We start from the raw sequence: 23,885 nt of genomic DNA, 5'->3' as shown, positions 1-23,885 counted from the left end.
ACCCTGGGCATCTTTCTTTTMGTGTTTTCAGAGTCAGTAGAAAGGACACTAAAGAGGCCTAAGTTCTCATAACTGTGACCTTAATTGCCTACCGTCTGTAAGCTTAATGACCTTTCCACAGGTGCATGTTGATTAATTGTTTACGGTTCATTGAACAAGCATAGGAAACAGTGTTTAAACCCTTTACAATGAAGATCTGTGAAGTTATTTGGATTTTTACGAATTATCTTTGAGATAGGGTCCTGAAAAAGGGACGTTTCTTTTTTTGCTGAGTTTATATACATATGCACACGCACACACACAATTAACTGAAATGACCACTGAACTGCAGTAACTATTGTTACTACAGTTATATCAGTAACTATTGCAGACTGTACCAGATAATGCTGTGTAGTCAAGAAACAATCTCAAGCACTTTATTTAGGTTTGAACAGTATCTTGCTTTGAAAGGCCATTTGGCATTATATAATTATATATAATTTTATCATATATATAATTATATATACACATATTCAAATTTTTGAATAACAAAACACTATAAAATGAAACAAACGCAAAGTAAAAATGATTTTAAGACAATAATAATACAAATTAAAAATAGCCAAAACAAAAAACAATTACATTTCAAAATGGTCCCAGTACAGTTTTAATATAGATTCTTAAAAAATGATCAAAATAAAAAAGCAAGGCAGCAGAGAGGAATGAAATATAAATAACCCTACATTATGTACAGAAGGGAGTGGGACAGTGACCGGTTATAAGGGAGACAAAACCGGCCCAAGGGGCAAAGAGAACGAGAAGGCGGCGGAAGGAGAAAGAGAGGATAGGAGTTAAGAGAAAGAGCGAGACAACTTTGGGCATCTCAAAAGGGACAGCTAAATGGGCTCAGAGGAGAGACAGGTTTAGGGGTGGGAGAGACTGGTTGAAACCTATGAAGTCCCACTCCTCCAGTCTGTTTCGCTATCGMTCACTGTCTCTGGAGAAAGGTGTGCCCTGTTACTCAGACAGGGATATTCAAAATGCTCTACTGGGGCATAGCGTCACATTTCAATCTGCAGCTAGCAGACGGTATGGAACAAGGACCCAGACACGCTAGGCTGTCCTCTGTAATAACCAGTAAACTATGTCTTTGTGATTGCAGTAACTCAGGGCAATGTATTATACCAACTATATTAGGTTAGGTGGAGGACTCAACGAGGGGCCATAAAGAAGGAATAGTCAAAGGTCCAGCACTTCAGTGACATGGAGTGAAGACGTAGCTGGAACACAAAACAATGGAATGGCTTTGAATTGGAACGGAACCAGGCGTTACAGCATGAAATGGAAAGGGGGATACCTAGTCAGTTGTCCAACTAAATGTATTCAACTGAAATGGGTCTTCCGCATTTAACCCAACCTCTCTGAAATCAGAGAGGTGCGGAGGGCTGCCTTAAAAACGACATCCACGTCTTCGGTGCCCGGGGAACAGTGGGTTAACTGCCTTGCTCCGGGGACAGAGCGACAGATTTTTACCCTGTTAGCTCGAAGCTGGTTGAGCATGAACAGAAGAATAAAAAGGCCCAGATCTTGGTCTCAGAGTTACAAAGCGAAGAGGCAGCTCGGGCTTTGTACACAGGTGCTTTGTCGAGTTCTATACGATGGCTCAGAGATGGTGGGAAGGGGGCAAATATATGTACTAATCTGTAAGGTGATACTGGTTTACCAAGCTTCTATACACCAACACGCAACCAACTCACTGAGGGAGAGGTGCAGTGAACATTTACCATATAAAATCGACCGGTGAGGCACTTTCTAGAGTGACGCTTTAAGTCAACAGGGTTGGCACAATGTCATTGGGAAAAGGGGATTCTTACATTTGGCTAAACATTCCTGACACAGCCAATGACAGACAGAGCCATAGCATGGAAGCAAGGTGGATAGAAACCGCAAACTTTCTGTCTCAAAAGAAGAGTAAAAACCCTACCTCCTCGTCAAGCACACAAACACCCACCCTGATGATTACAAAGATCCAACACACTCAAAACATCCATGAAGTAAAACAAAAGGTAACCAATTGTAACCCATGGGCACTTGGGTAGAACGTGGTCTGAAATGACGGTGACAGTTTAAGTGACTGGTCCAAATGAGACATCCAGTTTGAAGATCTCTACCTAGCTATTTCTGTCCCATGGTTTAACCTAGGTTTCCCGGTCAGAACTAGAGGCCTAACTAGAGGCCATAACCAGAGGCTTTTATAAGGCCTCTCCAACGTTGACATTAGGGTTGCAAAATTCCTCAAAAATATTCTAAAAAAGTCTTGGAGGATTTCTGGAATCAGAAGAGAATAAAGCAGCACGGCAATCCTCCAAACTGGAATTCTTCAAAACAGGATAATAAAACAATTGCAACCCTAGTTGACATCAAGTAATTGCCTATCTAAAAGGGCCATGTTACCCATCTGGCCATTGTATCATTGGTTAGTCATTTCAAGGGCTTTTTTTTGGTGCAACTAGCACAAGCTTTCTGAACAAACCGACAATAAGTCAACAATTTCTCAATAATGGTGCGTTTTTTTTTTTGTGCAGAATTTTTAGGGACTCTTTCTAATTCAATGACCCGAACACATTGACAGAGTTGGATTGTGCTCCTTCCTTTCTGCTCTATAAAAATATATTAAAAAGGGAGAAGTCAAACCGATCTATTCCAACTACTGAACAGTGGGGGTTGTGCGCGGTGCAAGCGTTTGTCTACACACTGCTGGCTGTCCTAATGACAAAAACAATGCTGAGACCTCTATGATGGGACAAATAGAGCCATCTGCATAGAAGAGAATGAGTTTGGTATCGACTAGGCTTGGCAGATCTTCATGGCTCTCTAGCATACCTGTCAACTCCACAGACCAATGGAGAAAAAAGGATCAAAATGGCAGCTCACACAATTGACCAATAATCCCTGATCACAATTGACAGCTAAAAACCTCATGTCGGTTACACCCCATTCACTCATACCAGGGTTGACACCTTGGTTCATGGGAAGGGGGTGGGAATCATACGACCTGCACCCTACACACTATTACTGTTTACTACAATCCTTTGGGGCCAATTGGTAGCTGTGATTGGCTAATGGACCAGGGGCAATTCCATTTGCACTCAACCAACTAAGTAGACAAATTGAAATTCTATTCATACATTGAGAGAACCTGTACGGGAAGACCCCCCCAACAACTGGCAATTTCAAGTCATTTCCTGAGTTGAGATGGAATTGACCTCGAACTTGTTGCTAGCTAATTGACATCATTTATATTTCATTACAAATCGCAACTAAAGACGGCGGCCTCGTCCACAAACCCAGAGCGTGTGTTTCTAGCCAAGCTGCCCTTGTAGGTAGCCATTTTGTTTAACATAAAAAAAATCTTTAAAAAAAATCACTGCAAACATCCCATGTCACACGTTTCAACAAAAGTAACAATGCAATTATTTGGGGTGGGAGTATCAAAGCAACAGCATTAAAGTATAAAACATTGCTCAGTATTAGTCATAAAAACACTAACAGCACAGTATTGAGGTGCCACAACAGATGGTGAAACGTTCTAAATGTTGCAGATAGAAATATATTGAATAGAGCTGACAAATCTCTATTACATATGACAAACAATCAAATATGTTCTACACAATACATTCCTATCGGAACGTTCTATAACATTTCATCATCCTGAACAGGCCCCAGTTGAAAAACAGAGAGGGATGTCTTCACATTTTGACGCCATCTTCTCAAACAACCTATACCGAAAATAAATATCTGCAATGGAGTACAAGTAAATGGAATGATACGTAAATAATAGATAGGAAATGTCTTCCCCCATTCTAATTGTAAGCAATTAAATATATGAATACATGAGAATCTCCATGACATTACAAAATAATTGCATGGTTAGTTTATTTGACCCATAATCTATGTAGTTTTCTAAATGTAAATTCTGAAATAATCATTGTATTATGGCAACATTCGGGCCTCCTACTCATTATCATTATGCATAGGCTATTTTTAATGCATTTTTGGCCAAATCTTCAACACGCCCATRACATTTAAATATATCTGACGTTTGATATTCGATTTATTTTCGGTATGGGCAACTTCAAATTCCATAAACGTTCTACACACACAAAATCCACTGTGACGGCAAGCATGTGCAGGTACACCTAAACTATAATTGTTTTCTATGTCCTTGAACACAAACGCAGCAAAGCCACAATGTCTTGGACTGTGTGTGAGAGATGTGGCTTGCGACGGCCTGGGCCTGGCTCGCAGATGGAGAGATGCTCCTGGGAGGAAAAGTGGCCCCTAGGTTTAGATCTGGGATCAGCTCGCCCTCCCCAAATCCTATGCTTAACTATGAATGGGGGAAACGCAAAACTGACCCAAGAACAGCGTCTAGGTGCAACTTCACCCTTCATCTGAAGAGACTGTTTGGCACACGGCTCCCTTTTAAAACACACACATAGTGTGTTTGTGCCCTGATAAATCATTGGCTCTGTGGTGCTATGCTCTTGTGTAACGGTGGGTTTAGCTAATGCCATGGCTCCTTGACCTCTGTATGAACTGTGAACTTTGAACTCAAAGGAAAACTAATGGAAAGAGTTTAGATCATGTGATTGGCTAGGCCAATTCTGGAAGTGCTCCTGGCCAGCTGTAACGRGTTTGTGTATGTGTGTCTGTGCGTGTGCATACGTACAGATGAATTCTGATTGGCTGTGTAAATCCATTCCTCTAAGGAAGATCTATCAGCTTTTAGCTTCAGCCTGAATCAGATAAAGCCATCAACAACGTAAGTCTCAAGTCACTCAACAGCAAAAAACAAAAAAGAGAACACAAAGAAAACCCAAACACCATTTCCCCGACTCTCGATTTGACACACACCTCTAGAGTACGATTTATATACAGTACCAGTCAAAATTTCAGACACACCTACTCATTCAAGGGTTTTTCTTGATTTTTACTATTTTCTACATTGTAGAATAATAGTGAAGCCATCATAACTATGAAAGAACACATATGGAAACATGTAGTAACCAAACAAAGTGTTTAACAAATCAAAATCTATTTCATATTTTAGATTCTTCAAAGTAGCCACCCTTTGCCTTGACAGCTTTGCACACTCTTGGCATTCTCTCAACCAGCTTCATGATGGAGTCACCTGGTATGTATTTCAATTAACAGGTGTGACATGTCAAGTTAATTTGTGGAATTTCTTTCCTTCTTAATGCATTTGAGCTAATCAGTTGTGTTGTGACAAGGTAAGTGTGGTATAATAAAAGACCAAGTCCATATCATTACAAGAACAGCTCAAATAAGCAAAGAGAAACGACAGACTTTGACACATGTACAGTTGCAAAATCCATGAAGCGCTATGATGAAACTGGCTCTCATGAGGACCGCCACAGGAAAGGAAAACCCAGTTACCTCTGCTGCAGAGGAAAAGTTCATGAGAGTTACAAGCCTCAGATTGCAGCAATAATAAATGCTTCAGAGTTCATGTAACAGACACATCATAACATCAACTCTTCAGAGGAGACTGCATGAGTCAGCCCTTCATGGTCGAATTGCTGCAAAGAACCCACCTCTAAAGGCCACTAATAAGAAGAAGAGACRTGCTTGGGCCAAGAAACACGAGCAATGGACATTAGACCGGTGGAAGTTTGTCCCTTGGTCTGATGAGTCCAAATGTGCGWTTTTTGGTTCCAACCGCCATGTKTTTGTGAGATGCAGAGTAGGTGAACGGATGATCTCTGCATGTGTGGTTCCCACCGTGAAGCATGGAGGGGGAGGTGTGATGGTGCTTTGCTGGTGACACTGTCAGTGATTTCTTTAGAATTCAAAGCACACTTAACCAGCCTTCTGCAGTGATACGCCATCCCATCTGGTTTGCGCTTAGTGAGACTATCATTTGTTTTTCAACAGGACAATGACCTCACACACCTCCAGGCTGTGTAAGGGCTATTTGACCAAGAATGAGAGTGATGGAGTGCTGTATCAGATGACCTGGCCTCCACAATCACCTGACCTCAACCCAATTGAGATGGTTTGGGAGGAGTTGGACCGCAGTGAAGGAAAAGCAGCCAACAAGTACTCAGCATATGTGGGAACTCCTTCAAGACTGTTGGAAAAGCATTCCAGGTTAAGACAACACCAAGAGTTTGCAAAGCTGTCATCAAGGTAAAGGATGGCTACTTTGAAGAATCTAAAATATACCATATATTTTGATTTGTTTAACACTTTTTTGGTTACTACATGATTTCATATGTGTTACTTCATAGTTTGTGTCTTCACTATTATTCTACAATGTAGAAAATAGTACAAATAAAGAAAAACCCTTGAATGAGTAGGTGTGTACAAACTTTTGACTGGCACGGTCTACATACACACACATACCCATGAAACCCATTATGTCACCCTAAAAATGTAGCCAAACTTGAACTTGACCTAAAAACAAAACCCCCAAATGTGACAGGGTAAGTACAGTATATGTACATTGGGTGTTTTGGGGAGTGTCTGGATGTGGGGGGGATAGGGACAAGGGGCCGTATTAACAAGCTCAATATTACAAAATATTCAAGAAGGCATCTCTGATATTCACTCCCTCCGGTACACTGCAGTGCTGCACTTGGCTCTGTCAAAAAAACTTCAATTCCCTTTTCCCTCTGTGCACGCAGGCTGCCCAGTCATCTAAGCCGTGAACAGTTTGTTTCTTTCCGTCGGGTACGTGTGGGTTTGGTGTGTGTTTATGACTGTGTATGGATGTCCGTCCCCTGTGTGGGTCCCTACTTGAAGTTGGCGTAGTCAGAAAAGGCATCGATATACTCCTGGACCACTTTGTAGCAGAACTCGTACTGCTCCTAAACACGAGAGAGAGAGAGAGAGAACATCCCAATGATGAGTAGAAAATATAAAGTACACAACCAAGATCAATTCATTTGCACAAACTGAATTGCAAAAGTCTTTGAAGTGGCCGAAAAAGCGGTTTCCAATGCCGTCTAAAAACAGCAGAGAAAAGGGAGGCAGGTAGCCTAGCGGTTAAGAGCATTGGGGCCAGTAACTGAAAAACCTGCCAATTTGCCCTTGAGAAAGGCACTTAACGTCTGCTAAATGACTCAAAAGTAAATTAACACAAGCACACACAATGTCTCATTTGGTGATGATCACCTATTAAGAAGAAATGGAGGGGAAAAACAGAAAAAMAAATGTGGACAGAGGGAGTTTCTGACTAGGTGAGCCAAGAGCTCGTTGAGGAGTTTATGCTTGCTTACTTGTGTTTACATTTGTTGTTGACAACAAACATGGTATGCTAGACACTAAGCAGCACCATTTTCACAATACTTTCCACATTATTCACATAAGGTGACATTTAGCACAAGGATTCTGGCCGTGAGTTCACCATAATAATGAATAGACAGGAAGGCATATTACTGAATGCGAGTTCCTAAGGTTGCAACTCCTAATTGCATCACATGCATCCCGTGCATTGAACAGTTGGCCAAACACATAACACATCATTAAAGGTGTATAATTACATTGCGCAGCAGATTATAATGAGCTTTACAGTATATATATATATATATATATATATATATATATATATATATATATATATATTCTCTTTTTGTGTGATAAATTATGTCCATAGTGTCCTCACCAGTGTCTGCACCATGTGGGGCCTCTGCAGCCGGAGGCTCTTGACAGTCTGAAAGACGTCCAGGATGGCCTCAGCCTTCACCCGCTCCAGGACCGTGCTCAGGGCACAGAAGGTCCCCGTCCGCCCCGCGCCCGCACTGACAACACACACACACAGATAGAGATAAACCAAGGTTAGACACACGCGCACCCACAAAATATAGAGAAAATGGTAAACGCTACAGAGTTGGATGTTAGGTTACACATTTCTGTAAAGGTATTGACTCGAACATTGTTAAAACGTTAGGTGAAGGTTACCTGCAGTGGACAGTGATGGGGTGGTTGCCAGATTGTTGCTGCTGCTTCTGGACCGCAGCGATGATGTTGATCATCCCCTTCCCGTCGCTGGGGATGCCCACCTCCGGCCAGCCATGAAAATGGAACTGCCTCACCGCACGAGCCTTGTTCTCCTAAAGAGAGCGAGCGAGTAAGAGAGAGAGCGTAAGGGAGACACACCCACACTCAGAAGACACACAGAAGTGACTGAATTCAAATCTAGRTGACCTTGGCTTAGGGTGTGTGTGCAGATGGTGTTTTGAATGGGTTGTGTTGACTACTAGAGTTTTTATGTTTTTTTTTCCCGAGGCGGCCTCTGTCCTCACCCGGTTGTTGGTGACCAGGAGGTCTCGAACAGTGTAGCTCTCACTCTCCTCCTCCCTCTTCAGCTCGATGGAGAGTTCACCACACACCATCACCCCGTCACTGGGCCAATACTGAGCACACTTTTCCTACAGAAAGACAGTGGGGGATGGAGAGAGCGGGGGAGAGAGAGAGCGAGACGGAGAAAAAGAGACAAAGTAGGTGAAGCTCAGTCATTTCCCGGGCTCATGCCACTTATCATTCAGCTCCAGGAAGTAGTTAAAACTAGCAGAGAATGATCCTCTAATCACAAGACAGAACCGGGAAACYGACCAATAAGAAGACTTTCCCCTTCCAATCATTGTTTTCTCTACTTCTGGCATGGCATGACTGGGCTGAGTAAAAGGTCCATCTCTCCGTACCTGTCCTCTCTCCTCCAGCTCGGTGAGCATGACTATGGAGCAGCTCCTCCACTCCCAGATCATCCTCCAGAAGTCTTCGATGGTGTGCTGCAGCGGGCCCTGACTGGCGATGTACGAGTCCTTCTGACGGTAGCCCTGGACCAGACACAGGTCAGCTTAGACACACCAAACCACACACGCACACCTCCACAACCATTGTAGGAGCCATTTCGGCCTTTATCAGTTGTGTAACCTTCCCAGACTCTCGCCAAGGTTCTCTACCTCCACGATCATTTCAAGACAGGCTTATCCTTACATTCAACCTACATGTGAATAGTTACTTGTGTTGGTGCTAAAGTTCTGTTAACTTGTCTAATTTTAAAAACCATCAAAACCCGTAACGCAGTGCGACTGTCTACTCACATCGATGAAGGAAGCGTTGACATAATCCGTGCTCTCCTCCCCTCTCTTGACTGGAATGATCACTCTGTTGAACTCATCTACACGACACCCACAAACAGGTTACATTGCACAGAGTTCTGGGACAGACTTTAACATTAAGACTTTAACATAGACTGCGGTAATCTGCTACGCTAAAGCCTAGGCATTAGCTCGGGGAGCTAACARAAGTCTGCAGGTCTCAGGCGAGGTATCTGGAACAGTAGAAGCCGTCAACTCACATGGGATGATCTGGAGAACTCGGTTCTTCTTCATGTTTGCCGGCAGGTTGCCCGTRCTCATCTTGTCGTTCTGGATCTTGATGGAGGTCAGCTTCTGTGTGGGGAGACAAAACCACGGGCTTAGCATTCAGAGACTCGAAAAAATATTACCCAGGGGGGGAAAATGCTCTCAAGACAACTGCCACTGCAACAGTTTAAACCTGAATCATATTCATTAGTGCACACCGTAGCAAAACATGTTGCAACATCAAACAAAAACGACCATCAATTTTCTTCCATTTGAGTCAAAAAGATGTGCTATGGTCAAATCCTTTTAAACACTTGTAGTTGAGGTGCGCTTGATTTAGCTTGGACTTTGCACTTTTGGGACTATTCCATTACACCAGACAAACAAAWTCACCTTGAACTCGGCTTCCATGCCCCCACAGCCGGCGGCGGAGGGGGCGTAGAGCTTGGCCAGGTGGGACTCCAGGGAGGTCACCTCCAGCTCTGTGTCTCCGTACAGGTAGTGCTCCAGCATGGCCTGGAAGATGAACACGTATTGCATCTGTGGGGAGAAGGAAGAGGGTGAAGTAGAGAGATAGGGAAGAGAGAGCGAAATCCTTATAGACTTTTAGCATACTTGCGATGCTCATATTATACATCCACAAGAGGTGTCAGAAGAGAACACAACATGAACAGGTAATAGCCACACACTCAAAGCTCCCAATTTGAGACTTGAGTGGAAACCTGCTTATAGAATTCATACATTATAATGCTGTGAGTGTGTGGTCTTTATTCAAGTCAGGGTAACGGTGTGGTCTTATTCAAGTCAGGGCAATGTTGTGGGGTCTTGTTCAAGTCAGGGTAATGTTGTGGTCTTATTCAAGTCAGACTAATAATGTTATGTTGTGATCTTATTGCAGTCTGGGTCATGTTGTGGTCATTACAACTTACGTCGGTCTGGACCATTTGGCAGCGCTGGGCTCTGATGCGCGTGACGAAGCCAAAGACGTCCACCTTCCTCTCGGTGTTCATCATATCCAACATGGCYTCTATCACTATGAAGGTACCTGTCCTCCCCACCCCCGCACTGATACACAGTCCGACACACACAGTCCGACACAAAGGTAGAAAGAGAGAGAGAGCGTGAGTCAGAAACTAACATACACAGAAAGCTACTTCGTAGTGTGTGACAATCTGGGTCGTGTTAGCCCACTAAGCTTAAACCTAGGCATTAGCTTGGCATCTAGGCATCAGCGAACCACCTCCGCTGCCACCAATAAGACACGTGTGCGCACACACACACTGACCTGCAGTGGACCACGATMGGGCCGGAGTACTGGGGGTTGCAGGTCTTGACTTTCTTGAGGAACTTAAGCATGCCGATGGGTGTAAATGGAACACCAAAGTCTGGCCAGCTGGTGAAGTGGAACTGGGTCACCAGCCGCTGGGGCTTCTTACCCCCCACATCCCCCACCTAGAGAYAGAGGGAGGGGGAATGGCAGAGACAGAGAKACCATTGGGGTGACTGTTTTTGGAGTATCAGACAACCTTAGTGACATCTTCACCTTAACCTCGCTCACAAACTTRGCCATCAGCGTACCAAACAGGTAGAGACCTGCTAAGCGTGTTGTTCATTAGAGAATGCTTGGTGTCTGTAGGGCATGGGTTTGATAGATGGTGTGGTGAGAGGAGCCAGGAGAAAAGAGGATAAACGAGGGAGGGAGGAGAGAGAAGCGTACCTGTGGATACAGAGGAGAGAAGAAAAGAGGGGGGGGGGGACGCCAGGGTTACCTGTTGGATGCAGAACTTGCGGATGGTGTAGTCCACCAGCACCATCATGTCTTCCACAGAGACCCGGATGTTGCCGTAGGTCCAGCAGCCCTGGTCCGGCCAGTACTGGGCACACTTACACTGAGACACACAGAGAGATTGCCGCTGTATGGATTTCTTTCAAATGAAAAGAAACAAACACTCATAGTCGTACACTCATACGTTCACGTTGGAAATTTGACATGCTGAACATACCCCATCAACTTCATATAGCCTCTAAGAAAGACCTAGCCGGGGTCTTTTCAGGAGGGTGCAAGGTTACAGAACGGTTCAAATCGAAATACATTTCTTAGAACATATTATAAATGCCTTTAAACTGTTAAAATAGGCAACGTTCTGAACTTTTCACCTTCCTGAACACACCCCCGTTTTCACCCCACCCCCCTCTTTCTCCTCTTCCTTCCCTACCTCTTTTCTCTCCTTCAGGTTGGTCACCATCACGATGGTGGCTGTGTTCTGTTCCCAGATCATTCTCCAGAAGTCGTTTACCGTCTCCTCCTTTGGCCCTGAGAGAGACAGATATATTATCATCACTGATTAAATACAATCCTGTATGTTTGATTTGGCAATGTAATATGTCGTCATATTACGATGCCAATAAAGCTCATCAGATTGAATGGAACCGAGAGACGGGGCGTTGGAATCCGGGCCTGCGTCCCATATGGAACACTATTCCCTATTTAGTGCACTACGTAGTGAATAGGATGCAAGGACTCTGGTGCAAACGTAYGGCACTAAATTGGGAATAGGGTYCATTACATGAGCCTATCCCAGCGGCTAGAATAGCCACCTTACCTTGAGCTGCAATGAACTTGTTCTTCTCTTGGTAACCCTGAGAACAAGAGGAAGGCAGAAAAGGAAAAGGGTTAGAAAAACGTTTTGTTTGAACGCTGAATCCGTTTAATGACCATGTCTTGCATCGTTAAGTAAAGTTCTGATGTCTCGTCCGTGTTTCTCTACTTTCTGATGTATTGATGCCGTTTCAAAACTTCATGCGCACTGAGAGTGGGACATGCGTTCTACAAATGAAATAGTATTTTTATAAAAAGAGAGAGTGCAAAGGAGAGCGACACAGAGGGACGGCGAGAGAGCAAGAGTGATGAATAAGMCACCATTCTAACGCAACCTTTTATCGATCGGTTTAAACTTTATTTATCCAGGGAGTCCCATGGAAGTCAAAAGACCTCTCTGACAAGGGAGAACTGGCCAAGGGGTAGCTCAATATAAAAAATATAAAAAACACATCAAACACAGCTTGTCATTGATGTCCATGGCTTGTGGCGTCACTCACGTTGATGAAGGACGCGTTGATGAAGTCAGAGTCTGGAACTCCCTCTAGAGATGACAGATGCACCCTGGAGTGGTCATCTGAAAACACACACAAACAGAACCTTGATTAGACGAATGGCAAGCCTGTGTTTTAAAAAAGGAGCTACATGTAACATGTACATAATAGCGCCAAATGTCAAATACATACCGATAGAAGCAAAGGAATAGAAATCCACGAGAGTAAAACATACTTGGTAGAACACCGCTCGATGCTGCTAATTAGCACTTTTACAGAGACTAGCCGGGTCTAGCTGTTGCTGTATACAACTTCCTGAATTACGATTCGTTCTWGTTCGCAACGTTGACAATGTATTTCCAACGGATGTTTTTTGGATAAGGTAACAAGCAGTTCTATGCCATGCGTTTCTAAGCAGAGTCAGGCTTTAGCTCTGCGTTGGGGACTCACACGGCAGGATGTTGACGTATCGGTTCTTCTCCTTGTTCTCCTCCTTAGAGGCCGCGTCGCATGACGCCTGGATGGGGCACACCGGCAGCGCCTGGACACACAGACAGAGGGCCATCAGACACACAGACAGGTAACATTTATCTGAGATGAATGCCCTGTAATGCATGTTCCTATCGGTGTGTCCCTAGAGTGATATTCTTCTTTGCATCTCCAAGAAAATCAAATAAGGAAAGGAAGCTAAGGGAATTAGGTATTATTGGGACACAGCTTATAGGCTCTGCGTAGGGGAGTATACCACTCCAAATCAGTAGCTACTCACACGCAGAGCGTTCTAGTTGCAAGTTCTACCCGCCTATTGTCCTGACAGGGCCATAGATGACTAATGTGTGTAAGGCGTGTGTGTGTGTGTGTGTGGGTGTATATATATATACGAGGAGAGATCAGGTACACTAAACTATAAATTGGTTTTTCTATGTCCTTGACACAAAACGCAGCCAAAGCCCACCATGTCTTGGATGTGTGTGAAGAATTGGCTTGCGACGGCCTGGGCCTGGCTCCGCAGATGGAGAGACGCTCCTGGGGAAAAAGTGCCCTAGGTTAGATCTGGGATCAGCTCGCCGTCCCCCAACATCCTATGCCTTAATATGATGGGGGAAAACGCAAAACTGACGCCAAGAACAGCGTCTAGGTGCAACTTCACCCTTCATCTGAAGAGACTGTTGGCACACGCTCCCTTTTAAAACACACACATAGTGTGTTGTGCCCTGATAAAATCATTGCTCTGTGGGTGCTATCTCTTGTGTAACGGTGGGTTTTAGCTACTTGCCAGCTTCGTTGGACCTCGGTTATGAAGGCTGTGAACATTGCGCAACTCACAGGAGGACAACTATAGGAAAGCGGTTGTAGGATCGATGTGATTGGCTAGTAGCACAATTCTGGAAGGTGCCTCCTGGCAGCTGTAACGTGTTTGTGTATGTGTGTCTGTGCGTGTGCATACGTACAGAATTATTCTGATTGGCGTGTAAAAATCCCATTCCTTAAGGAAGATCTATCAGTTTTAAGCTTCAGCCTGAATCAGATAAGCCATCACAACGTAAGTCTCAGTCACTCAACAGCAAAACAAAAAAAGAACACAAAGAAAACCCAAACACCATTTCCCCCGACTCTCTATTTGACACACACCCCTAGAGTACGATTTTATATACAGTACAGTCAAACATTTCAGACACACCTACTCATTCAAGGGTTTTTCCTTATTTTTACTATTCTACATTGTAGAATAATAGTAAGCCATCAAACTTATGAAAGATACACATATGGATAAATGTAGTAACAACAAGAGTGTTTAACAAATCAAAACTATTTTATATTTTAGATTCTTCAAGTAGCCACCCTTTGCCTTGAGACAGCTTTGCCACTTTGGCATTCTCTCAAACCAGCTTCATGATGGAGTCACCTGGATGTATTTTAATTAAAGGTTGCCTTGTAAGAGTTATATTTGTGGAATTTCTTTCCTTTCTTAATGGCATTTGAGCTTATCAGTTGTGTGTGACAAGGTAGTGTGGTATTTAAGACCAGTCATAGTATTACAAGAACAGTCAAATAGAAAGAGAGACGACTTTGCAATGTCAGTGGCAAAACCATGAAGCGCTATGATGAAACTGGCGTTCTGAGGACCCCACACGGAAAAGGAAACCGTTATCTGCTGCATGAGGACAAGTTCATAGTGTTACAAGCCTCAGAATTGCAGCAATAATAAATGCTTCAGAGTCAGACAGCACATCAAACATCAACTCTTAGAGGAGACTGCTGAGTCAGCCCTTCATGGTCGAATTGCTGCAAAGAACCACCTAAAGGCCACTCATAAGAAGAAGAGACTTGCTTGGGCCAAGAAACAGAGCATGGACATCAGACCGCTGGAATCTGTCCTTTGGTCTGATGAGCTCCAAATGTGCGAATTTTTTTGGTTCCAACCGCCATGTTTTGTGAGGCAGGTAAGGTGACGGATGATCTCGCATGTTGTTCCCACCGTGAAGCATGGAGGGGAGGTGTGTGGTGCTTTGCTGGTGACACTGTCAGTGATTTATTGAATTCAAGGCACACATAACCAGCCTTCTGCAGTGATACCCATCCCATCTGGTTTGCGCTTAGTGAGACTATCATTTGTTTTTCACAGGACAATGACCCAACACACCTCCAGCTGTGTAAGGGCTATTTGACCAACGAATGAGAGTGATGGAGTGCTCGTTCAGATGACCTGGCTCCACAATCACCTGACCTTCAACCCAATTGAGATGGTTGGAGGAGTTGACCGCAGTGAAGGAAAACAGCCAACAAGTACTCAAGCATATGTGGGAACTCCTCAAGACTGTTGGAAAAGCATTCCAGGTTAAGACACACAAGAGTTGCGAGGCAAGCTGTCATAAGGTAAGGATGGCTACTTTGAAGAATCTCAAACATATAATATATTTGTTTGTTTAACCTTTTTTTGGTTACTACATGATTCATATGGTTATTCATAGTTTGCTGTCTTCACTATTATTCTACAATTAGAAATAGTACAATAAAAAACCCTTGAATGAGTAGGTGTGTACAAACTTTTGACTGGCACGGTCTACATACACACACATACCCATGAAACCCATTATGTCACCCTAAAAATGTAGCCAAACTTGAACTTGACCTAAAAACAAACCCCCAAAATGTGACAGGGTAAGTACAGTATATGTACATTGCGTGTTTGGGGAGTGTCTGATGTGGGGGGGGATAGGAAGGGCCGTAGATTAACAAGCTCAATATGACAAAATATTCAAGAAGGCTCTCTGATATTCAACTCCCCTCGTACACTGCAGTGCTGCCTTGGCTCTGTCAAACAAAACTAAATACCTTTTCCCTCTGTGCACGCAGGCCTGCCAGTCATCTAAACCCGTGAACAGATTTGTTTCTTTCCGTCGGGTACGTGTGGTTTGGTGTGTGTTTATGACTGTGTAGGATGTCGTCCCCTGTCGTGTCCTACTTGAAGTTGGCGTATCAGAAAAGGCATCGATATACTCCTGGACCACTTTGTAGCAGAACTCGTACTGCTCCTAAACACGAGAGAGAGAGATGAGAAGAGACATCCCAATGAATGAGTAGACAAATATAAAGTACACAACACAGATCAATTCATTTGCACAAACTCTGAATTGCAAAAGTCCTTTGAAGTGCTCGAAAAGCGGTTTCCAATGCCGTCTAAAAAAGCAGAGAAAAAGGGAGGCAGGTAGCCTAGGCGGTTAAGAGCATCTGGGCCAGTAACTTGAAAAACCTGCCAATGTGCCCTTGAGAAAGGCACTTAACGCTCTGCTAATGACCTCAAAAGTAAATTAAACCACAAGCAACACAATGTCTATTTGGTGATGATCACCTATTAAGAAGAAATGGAGGGAAAACAGAACAAGATAAATTGGACAGAGGGAGTTTCTGATAGGTGAGGCCAAGAGCTCGTTGAGGGAGTTATGCTTGCTTACTTGTGTTTACTTTGTTGTTGAAACAAACATGGTATGCTAGACACATAAGCAAGCACCATTTCACCAATCTTTTCCACATTATTCACATAAGTGTGACCATTTAGCACAAGGTTCTGGCCGTAGTTCCACCATAATAATGAAATACACAGGCAGGCCATATTACTGAATGCCGAGTTCCCTAAGGTTGCAAAACTCCTAATGCAATCACATGCAATCCGTGCATTGACAGTTGGCCAAACACATAACAATCATTAAAAGGGTGTGTATTACATTGCGCAGCAATATAATTGAGCTTTACAGTATATATATATATATATTCAATATATATTATATATATATATATATATATATATCTTTTTTGTGTGATAAATTATGTCCATAGTTGTCCTCACCAGTGTCTGCCCATGTGGGGCCTCTGCAGCCGGAGGCTCTTGACAGTTCTGAAAGACGTCCAGGATGGCCTCAGCCTTCACCCGCTCCAGGACCGTGCTCAGGCAGCAGAAGGTCCCCGTCCCGCCGCGCCGCACTGACAACACACACACACAGATAGAGATAAACCAAAGGTTAGACACACCGCGCCCACAAAATATAGTAAATGGTAAACGCTACAGAGTTGGATGTTAGGTTACACATTTCTGTAAGGTATTGACTCGAACATTGTTAAAACGTTAGGTGAAGGTTACCTGCAGTGGACACAGTGATGGGGTGGTTGCCAGATTGTTGCTGCTGCTTCTGGACCGCAGCGATGATGTTGATCATCCCCTTCCCCGTCGCTGGGATGCACACTCCGGCCAGCCATGAAAATGGAACTGCCTCACCGGCACGAGCCTTGTTCTCCTAAAGAGAGCGAGCGAGTAAGAGAGAGAGCGTAAGGGAGACACACCCACACTCAGAAGACACACAGAAGTGACTGAATTCAATCTAGCTTGACCTTGGCTTAGGGGTGTGTGCGAATGGTGTTTTGAATGGGTTGTGTTGACTACTAGAGTTTTTATGGTTTTTTTTTTTCGAGGCGGCCTCTGTCCTCACCCGGTTGTTGTGACCAGGAGGTCTCGAACAGTGTAGCTCTCACTCTCCTCCTCCCTCTTCAGCTCGATGGAGAGTTCACACACCCATCACCCCGTCACTGGGCAATACTGAGCACACTTTCTCCTACAGAAAGACAGCGGGGGATGGAGAGGAGCGGGGGAGAGAGAGAGAGAGAGACGGAGAAAAAGAGACAAAGTAGGTGAAGCTCAGTCATTTCCCCGGGCTCATGCCACTGTATCATTCAGGCTCCCAGGAAGTAATTAAAATATCAGAGAATGATCTCTAATCACAAGACAGAACCGGGAAACGGACCAATAAGAAGACTTTCCCTTCCAATCATTGTTTTCTCTACTTCTTGGCATGGCATGACTGGGCTGAGTAAAAGGTCATCTCTCCGTACCTGTCCTCTCTCCTCCAGCTCGGGTAGGACATGACTATGGAGCAGCTCTCCACTCCCCAGATCATCCTCCCAGAAGTCCTTCGATGGTGTGCTGGCAGCGGGCCCTGATGTGGCGATGTACGAGTCTTCTGACGGTAGCCCTGGACCAGACACAGGTCAGCTTAGACACACCAAACCACACACGCACACCTCCACAACCATTGTAGGAGCCATTTCGGCCTTTATCAGTTGTGTAACCTTCCCAGACTCTCGCAAGGTTCTTCTACCTCCACGATCATTTTCAAGACAGGCTTATCTTACATTCACCTACATGTGAATAAGTTACTTGTGTTTGGTGCTAAAGTTCTGTTAACTTGTCTAATTTTAAAACCATCAAAACCGTAACGCAGTGCGACTGTCTACTCCAATCGATGAAGGAAGCGTTGACATAATCGTGCTCTCTCCTCCCCTCTCTTGACCTGGAATGATCACTCTGTTGAACTCATTACACGACACCCACAAACAGGTTACATTGCACAGAGTTCTGGGACAGACGTTTAACATTAAGACTTTAACATAGACTGGGTAATCTTGCTACGCTAAAGCCTAGGCATTAGGCTCGGGGAGCTAACACAAGTCTGCAGGTCTCAGGCGAGGTATCTGGAACAGTAGAAGCCGTCAACTCACATGGGATGATTGGAGAACTCGGTTTTCCTTCATGTTTGCCGGCAGGTTGCCGTTCTTCATTTGTCGTTCTGGATCTTGATGAGGTCAGCTTCTGTGTGGGGAACAAAACCACGGGCTTAGCATTCAGAGACTCGAAAAAATATTAACTGGGGGGGAAAATGCTCTCAAGACAACTGCCACTGTAAAGTTTAAACTGAATCATATTCATTAGTGCACACTGATAGCAAAACATTTTGCACACAATAAACAAAAACGACCATTAATTTTCTTCTTTTGAGTCAAATAGTGTGCTATGGTCAAATCCTTTTTAAACAAGTGCACTTGATTTAGGCTTGGACTTTGCATCTTTGGGACTATTCCATTACACCAGACAAACAAAATACCTTGAACTCGGCTTCCATCCCACAGCGGCGGCGGAGGGGGCGTAGAGCTTGGCCAGGTGGGACTCCAGGGAGGTTCACTCCAGCTCTGTGTCTCCGTACAGGTAGTGCTCCAGCATGGCCTGGAAGATGAAACACGTATTGCATCTGTGGGGAGAAGGAAGAGGGTGAAGTAGAGAGATAGGAGAGAGAGCGAAATCCTTATAGACTTTTAGCATACTTGCGATGCTCATATTATACATCCACAAGAGGTGTCAGAAAGAGAACACACATGAAACAGGTAATAGCCCACACACTCAAGCTCCAATTTGAGACTTGAAGTGGAAACTTATAGAATTCATACATTATTGCTGTGAGTGGTGGTCTTTATTCAAGTCAGGGTAAGTTGTGGTCTTATTCAAGTCAGACTAATAATGTTATGTTGTGACTTATTGCAGTCTGGGTCATGTGTGTGTCATTCACCAACTTACGTCGGTCTGGACCATTTGGCAGCGCTGGGCTCTGATGCGCGTGACGAAGCCAAAGACGTCCACCTTCCTCTCGGTGTTCATCATATCAACATGGCGTCTATCACTATGAAGGTACCTGTCTCCCCACCCCCGCACTGATACACAGTCGACACACAGTGGTAGAAGAAGAGGAGAGAGCGTGAGTCAGAAACTAACAATACACAGAAAGCTACTTCGTAGTGTGTGCAATCTGGTCGTGTTAGCCCACTAAGCTTAAACTAGGCATTAGCTTGGCATCTAGGCATCAGCGAACCACCTCCGCTGCACCAATAAGACACGTGTGCGCACTACACACACTGACCTGAAGTGGACCACGATGGGGCCGGGTACTGGGGTTGCAGGTCTTGACTTTCTGTGAGGAACTTAGCATGCGATGTGGTAATGGAACACCAAAGTCTGGCCAGCTGGTGAAGTGGAACTGGGTCAACCCGCGTGGGGCTTCTTACCCCCACATTCCCCACTCAGAGAAAGAGGGGAGGGGGAATGGCAGAGACAGAGAAACCATTGGGGTGACTGTTTTTGGAGTATCAGACAACCTTAGTGACATCTTCACCTTAACCTCGCTCACAAACTTCGCCATCAGCGTCCACAAACAGGTAGAGACCTGCTAAGCGTGTTGTTCATTGAGAATGCTTGGTGTCTGTAGGGCATGGGTTTGATAGATGGTGTGGTGAGAGGAGCAGGAGAAGAGGATAAACGAGGGAGGGAGAGAGAGAAGCGTACCTGTGGATCAGAGGAGAGAAGAAAGAGGGGGGGAACGCCAGGGTTACCTGTTGGATGCAAACTTGCGGAATGGTGTAGTCCACCAGCACCATCATGTCTTCCACAGAGACCCGGATGTTGCCGTAGGTCCAGCAGCCCTGGTCCGGCCAGTCCTGGGCACACTTACACTGAGACACACAAGAGAGATTTGCCGCTGTATGGATTTCTTTCAAATGAAAAGAAACAAACACTCATAGTCGTACACTCATACGTTCACGTTGGAAATTTGACATGCTGAACATACCCCATCAACTTCATATAGCTCTAAGAAAGACCTAGCCGGGGTTTTCAGGAGGGTGCAAGGTTACAGAACGGTTCAAATCGAAATACATTTCTAGAACATATTATAAATGCCTTTAAACTGTTAAAATAGGCAACGTTCTGAACTTTTCACCTTCCTGAAACACACCCCCGTTTTCACCCACCCCTCTTTTCTCCTCTTCCTTCCCTACCTCTTTTTTCTCCTTCAGGTTGGTCACCATCACGATGGTGGCTGTGTTCTGTTCCCAGATCATTCTCCAGAAGTCGTTTACCGTCTCTCCTTTGCCCTGAGAGAGACAGATATATTATCACACTGATTAAATACAATCCTGTATGTTTGATTTGGCAATGTAATATGTCGTCATATTACGATGCCATTAAAGCTCATCAGATTGAATGGAACCGAGAGACGGGGCGTTGGAATCCGGGCCTGCGTCCCATATGGAAACACTATTCCCTATTTAGTGCACTACGTAGTGAATAGGATGCAAGGACTCTGGTGCAAACGTAGGGCACTAAATTGGGAATAGGGTACATTACATGAGCCTATCCCAGCGGCTAGAATAGCCACCTTACCTTGAGCTGCAATGAACTTGTTCTTCTCTTGGTAACCCTGAGAACAAGAGGAAGGCAGAAAAGGAAAGGGTTAGAAAAACGTTTTGTTTGAACGCTGAATCCGTTTAATGACCATGTCTTGCATCGTTAAGTAAAGTTCTGATGTCTCGTCCGTGTTTCTCTACTTTCTGATGTATTGATGCCGTTTCAAAACTTCATGCGCACTGAGAGTGGGACATGCGTTCTACAAATGAAATAGTATTTTTATAAAAAGAGAGAGTGCAAAGGAGAGCGACAGAGGGACGGCGAGAGAGCAAGAGTGATGAATAAGTCACCATTCTAAGCAACCTTTTATCGATCGGTTTAAACTTTATTTATCCAGGGAGTCCCATGGAAGTCAAAAGACCTCTCTGACAAGGGAGAACTGGCCAAGGGGTAGCTTCAATATAAAAAATTAAAAAAAACACATCAAACACAGCTTGTCATTGATGTCATGGCTTGTGGCGTCACTCACGTTGATGAAGGACGCGTTGATGAAGTCAGAGTCTGGAACTCCCTCTAGAGATGACAGATGCACCCTGGAGTGGTCATCTGAAACAACAACAAAACAGAACCTTGATTAGACGAATGGCAAGCCTGTTTTTTAAAAAAGGAGCTACATGTAACATGTACAATTAGCCAATGTCAAATACATACCGATAGAAGCAAAGGAATAGAAATCCACGAGAGTAAAACATACTTGGTAGAACACCGCTCGATCGCTAATTAGCACTTTTCACGAGACTAGCCGGGTCTAGCTGTTGCTGTATACAACTTCCTGAATTACGATTCGTTCTTGTTCGCAACGTTGACAATGTATTTCCAACTGATGTTTTTTGGATAAGGTAACAAGCAGTTCTTGCCATGCGTTTCTAAGCAGAGTCAGGCTTTAGCTCTGCGTTGGGGACTCACGGCAGGATGTTGACGTATCGGTTCTTCTCCTTGTTCTCCTCCTAAGAGGCCGCGTCGCATGACGCCTGGATGGGGCACACCGGCAGCGCCTGGACACACAGACAGAGGGCCATCAGACACCACAGACAGGTAACATTTATCTGAGATGAATGCCCTGTAATGCATGTTCCTATCGGTGTGTCCCTAGAGTGATATTCTTCTTTGCTCTCCAAGAAAATCAAATAAGGAAAGGAAGCTAAGGGAATTAGGTATTATTGGGACACAGCTTATAGGCTCTGCGTAGGGGAGTATACCACTCCAAATCAGTAGCTACTCACACGCAGAGCGTTCTAGTTGCAAGTTCTACCCGCCTATTGTCCTGACAGGGCCATAGATGACTAATGTGTGTAAGGCGTGTGTGTGTGTGTGTGTGGGTGTATATATATATACAGTGGGGGAAGAAGTATTTGATAACCTGCCGATTTTGCAGGTTTTCCTACTTACAAAGCATGTAGAGGTCTGTAATTTTTATCATAGGTACACTTCACTGTGAGAGACGGAATCGAAAACAAAAGTCCAGACAATCACATTGTATGATTTTAAGTAATTGATTTGCATTTTATTGCATGACATAAGTATTTGATACATCAGAAAAGCAGAACTTAATATTTGGCACAGAAACCTTTGTTTGCAATTACAGAGATCATACGTTTCCTATAGTTCTTGACCAGGTTTGCACACACTGCAGCAGGGATTTTGGCCCACTCCTCCATACAGACCTTCAGGTTTCGGGGCTGTCGCTGGGCAATACGGACTTTCAGCTCCCTCCAAAGATTTTCTATTGGGTTCAGATCTGGAGACTGGCTAGGCCACTCCAGGACCTTGAGATGCTTCTCACTCCTTAGTTGCCCTGGCTGTGTGTTTCGGGTCGTTGTCATGCTGGAAGACCCAGCCACAACCCATCTTCAATGCTCTTACTGAGGGAAGGAGGTTGTTGGCCAAGATCTCCGATACATGGCCCCATCCATCCTCCCCTCAATACGGTGCAGTCATCCTGTCCCCTTTGCAGAAAAGCATCCCCAAAGAATGATGTTTCCACCTCCATGCTTCACGGTTGGGATGGTGTTCTTGGAGTTGTACTCATCCTTCTTCTTCCACCAAACACGGCGAGTGGAATTTAGACCAAAAAGCTCATTTTTGTCTCATCAGACCACATGACCTTCTCCCATTCCTCCTCTGGATCATCCAGATGGTCATTGGAAAACTTCAGACGGCCTGGACATGCGCAGGCTTGAGCAGGGGGACCTTGCGTGCGCTGCAGGATTTTAATCCATGACGGCGTAGTGTGTTACTAATGGTTTTCTTTGAGACTGTGGTCCCAGCTCTCTTCAGGTCATTGACCAGGTCCTGCCGTGTAGTTCTGGCTGATCCCTCACCTTCCTCATGATCATTGATGCCCCACGAGGTGAGATCTTGCATGGAGCCCCAGACCGAGGGTGATTGACGTCATCTTGAACTTCTTCCATTTTCTAATAATTGCGCAACAAGTTGTTGCCTTCTCACCAAGCTGCTTGCCTATTGTCCTGTAGCCCATCCCAGCCTTGTGCAGGTCTACAATTTTAGCCCTGATGTCCTTACACAGCTCTCTGGTCTTGGCCATTGTGGAGAGGTCGGAGTCTGTTTGATTGAGTGTGGTGACAGGTGTCTTTTATACAGGTAAGAGTTCAAAAGTTGCAGTTAATAGCAGGTAATGAGTGGAGAACAGGAGGGCTTCTTAAAGAAAAACTAACAGGTCTTGAGAGCCGGAATTCTTACTGGTTGGTAGGTGATCAAATACTTATGTCATGCAATAAAATGCAAATGAATTACTTAAAAATCATACACTGTGATTTTTTGGATTTTTGTTTTAGATTCCGTCTCTCACAGTTGAAGTGTACCTATGATAAAATTACAGACCTCTACATGCTTTG

General features: G+C 44.4%; 1 protein-coding gene and 2 pseudogenes across 5 annotated transcripts in view; all 3 read right to left on the bottom strand.

Annotated features, from left to right (window-relative positions):
• Positions 1–400: 400 nt before the first annotated feature.
• Positions 401–23,885, bottom strand: part of LOC111962568 (receptor-type tyrosine-protein phosphatase alpha-like) — a 59,422-nt gene continuing 35,937 nt past the window's right edge. For 3 of the 5 annotated variants that reach the window (XM_023985731.2, XM_023985756.2, XM_023985738.2), the window contains 15 exons: positions 12,918–13,008; positions 12,474–12,550; positions 11,978–12,014; positions 11,591–11,688; positions 11,144–11,299; positions 10,660–10,826; positions 10,304–10,439; positions 9,768–9,914; positions 9,368–9,461; positions 9,111–9,187; positions 8,709–8,843; positions 8,310–8,435; positions 7,966–8,117; positions 7,670–7,805; positions 401–6,872 (listed from right to left, as the gene is read on the bottom strand). In XM_023985731.2, coding sequence (XP_023841499.1) covers positions 6,798–6,872; positions 7,670–7,805; positions 7,966–8,117; positions 8,310–8,435; positions 8,709–8,843; positions 9,111–9,187; positions 9,368–9,461; positions 9,768–9,914; positions 10,304–10,439; positions 10,660–10,826; positions 11,144–11,299; positions 11,591–11,688; positions 11,978–12,014; positions 12,474–12,550; positions 12,918–13,008 — 1,704 coding nt within the window. In that variant the 3' untranslated portion in view covers positions 401–6,797. The remainder of the gene's footprint in view (positions 6,873–7,669; positions 7,806–7,965; positions 8,118–8,309; positions 8,436–8,708; positions 8,844–9,110; positions 9,188–9,367; positions 9,462–9,767; positions 9,915–10,303; positions 10,440–10,659; positions 10,827–11,143; positions 11,300–11,590; positions 11,689–11,977; positions 12,015–12,473; positions 12,551–12,917; positions 13,009–23,885) is intronic. The other 2 variants (XM_023985746.2, XM_023985764.2) reach the window with 2 other exon arrangements.
• LOC139028670 (receptor-type tyrosine-protein phosphatase alpha-like) lies at positions 14,546–17,529 on the bottom strand (annotated as a pseudogene).
• Positions 17,528–20,717, bottom strand: LOC139028665 (receptor-type tyrosine-protein phosphatase alpha-like; annotated as a pseudogene).

Source organism: Salvelinus sp. IW2-2015, linkage group LG1, assembly GCF_002910315.2.
Source record: "Salvelinus sp. IW2-2015 linkage group LG1, ASM291031v2, whole genome shotgun sequence".
Taxonomy (NCBI): domain Eukaryota; kingdom Metazoa; phylum Chordata; class Actinopteri; order Salmoniformes; family Salmonidae; genus Salvelinus; species Salvelinus sp. IW2-2015.
The sequence above is the reverse complement of the archived record's forward strand: the minus strand, read 5'-3'. Positions and strand labels throughout refer to the sequence as shown.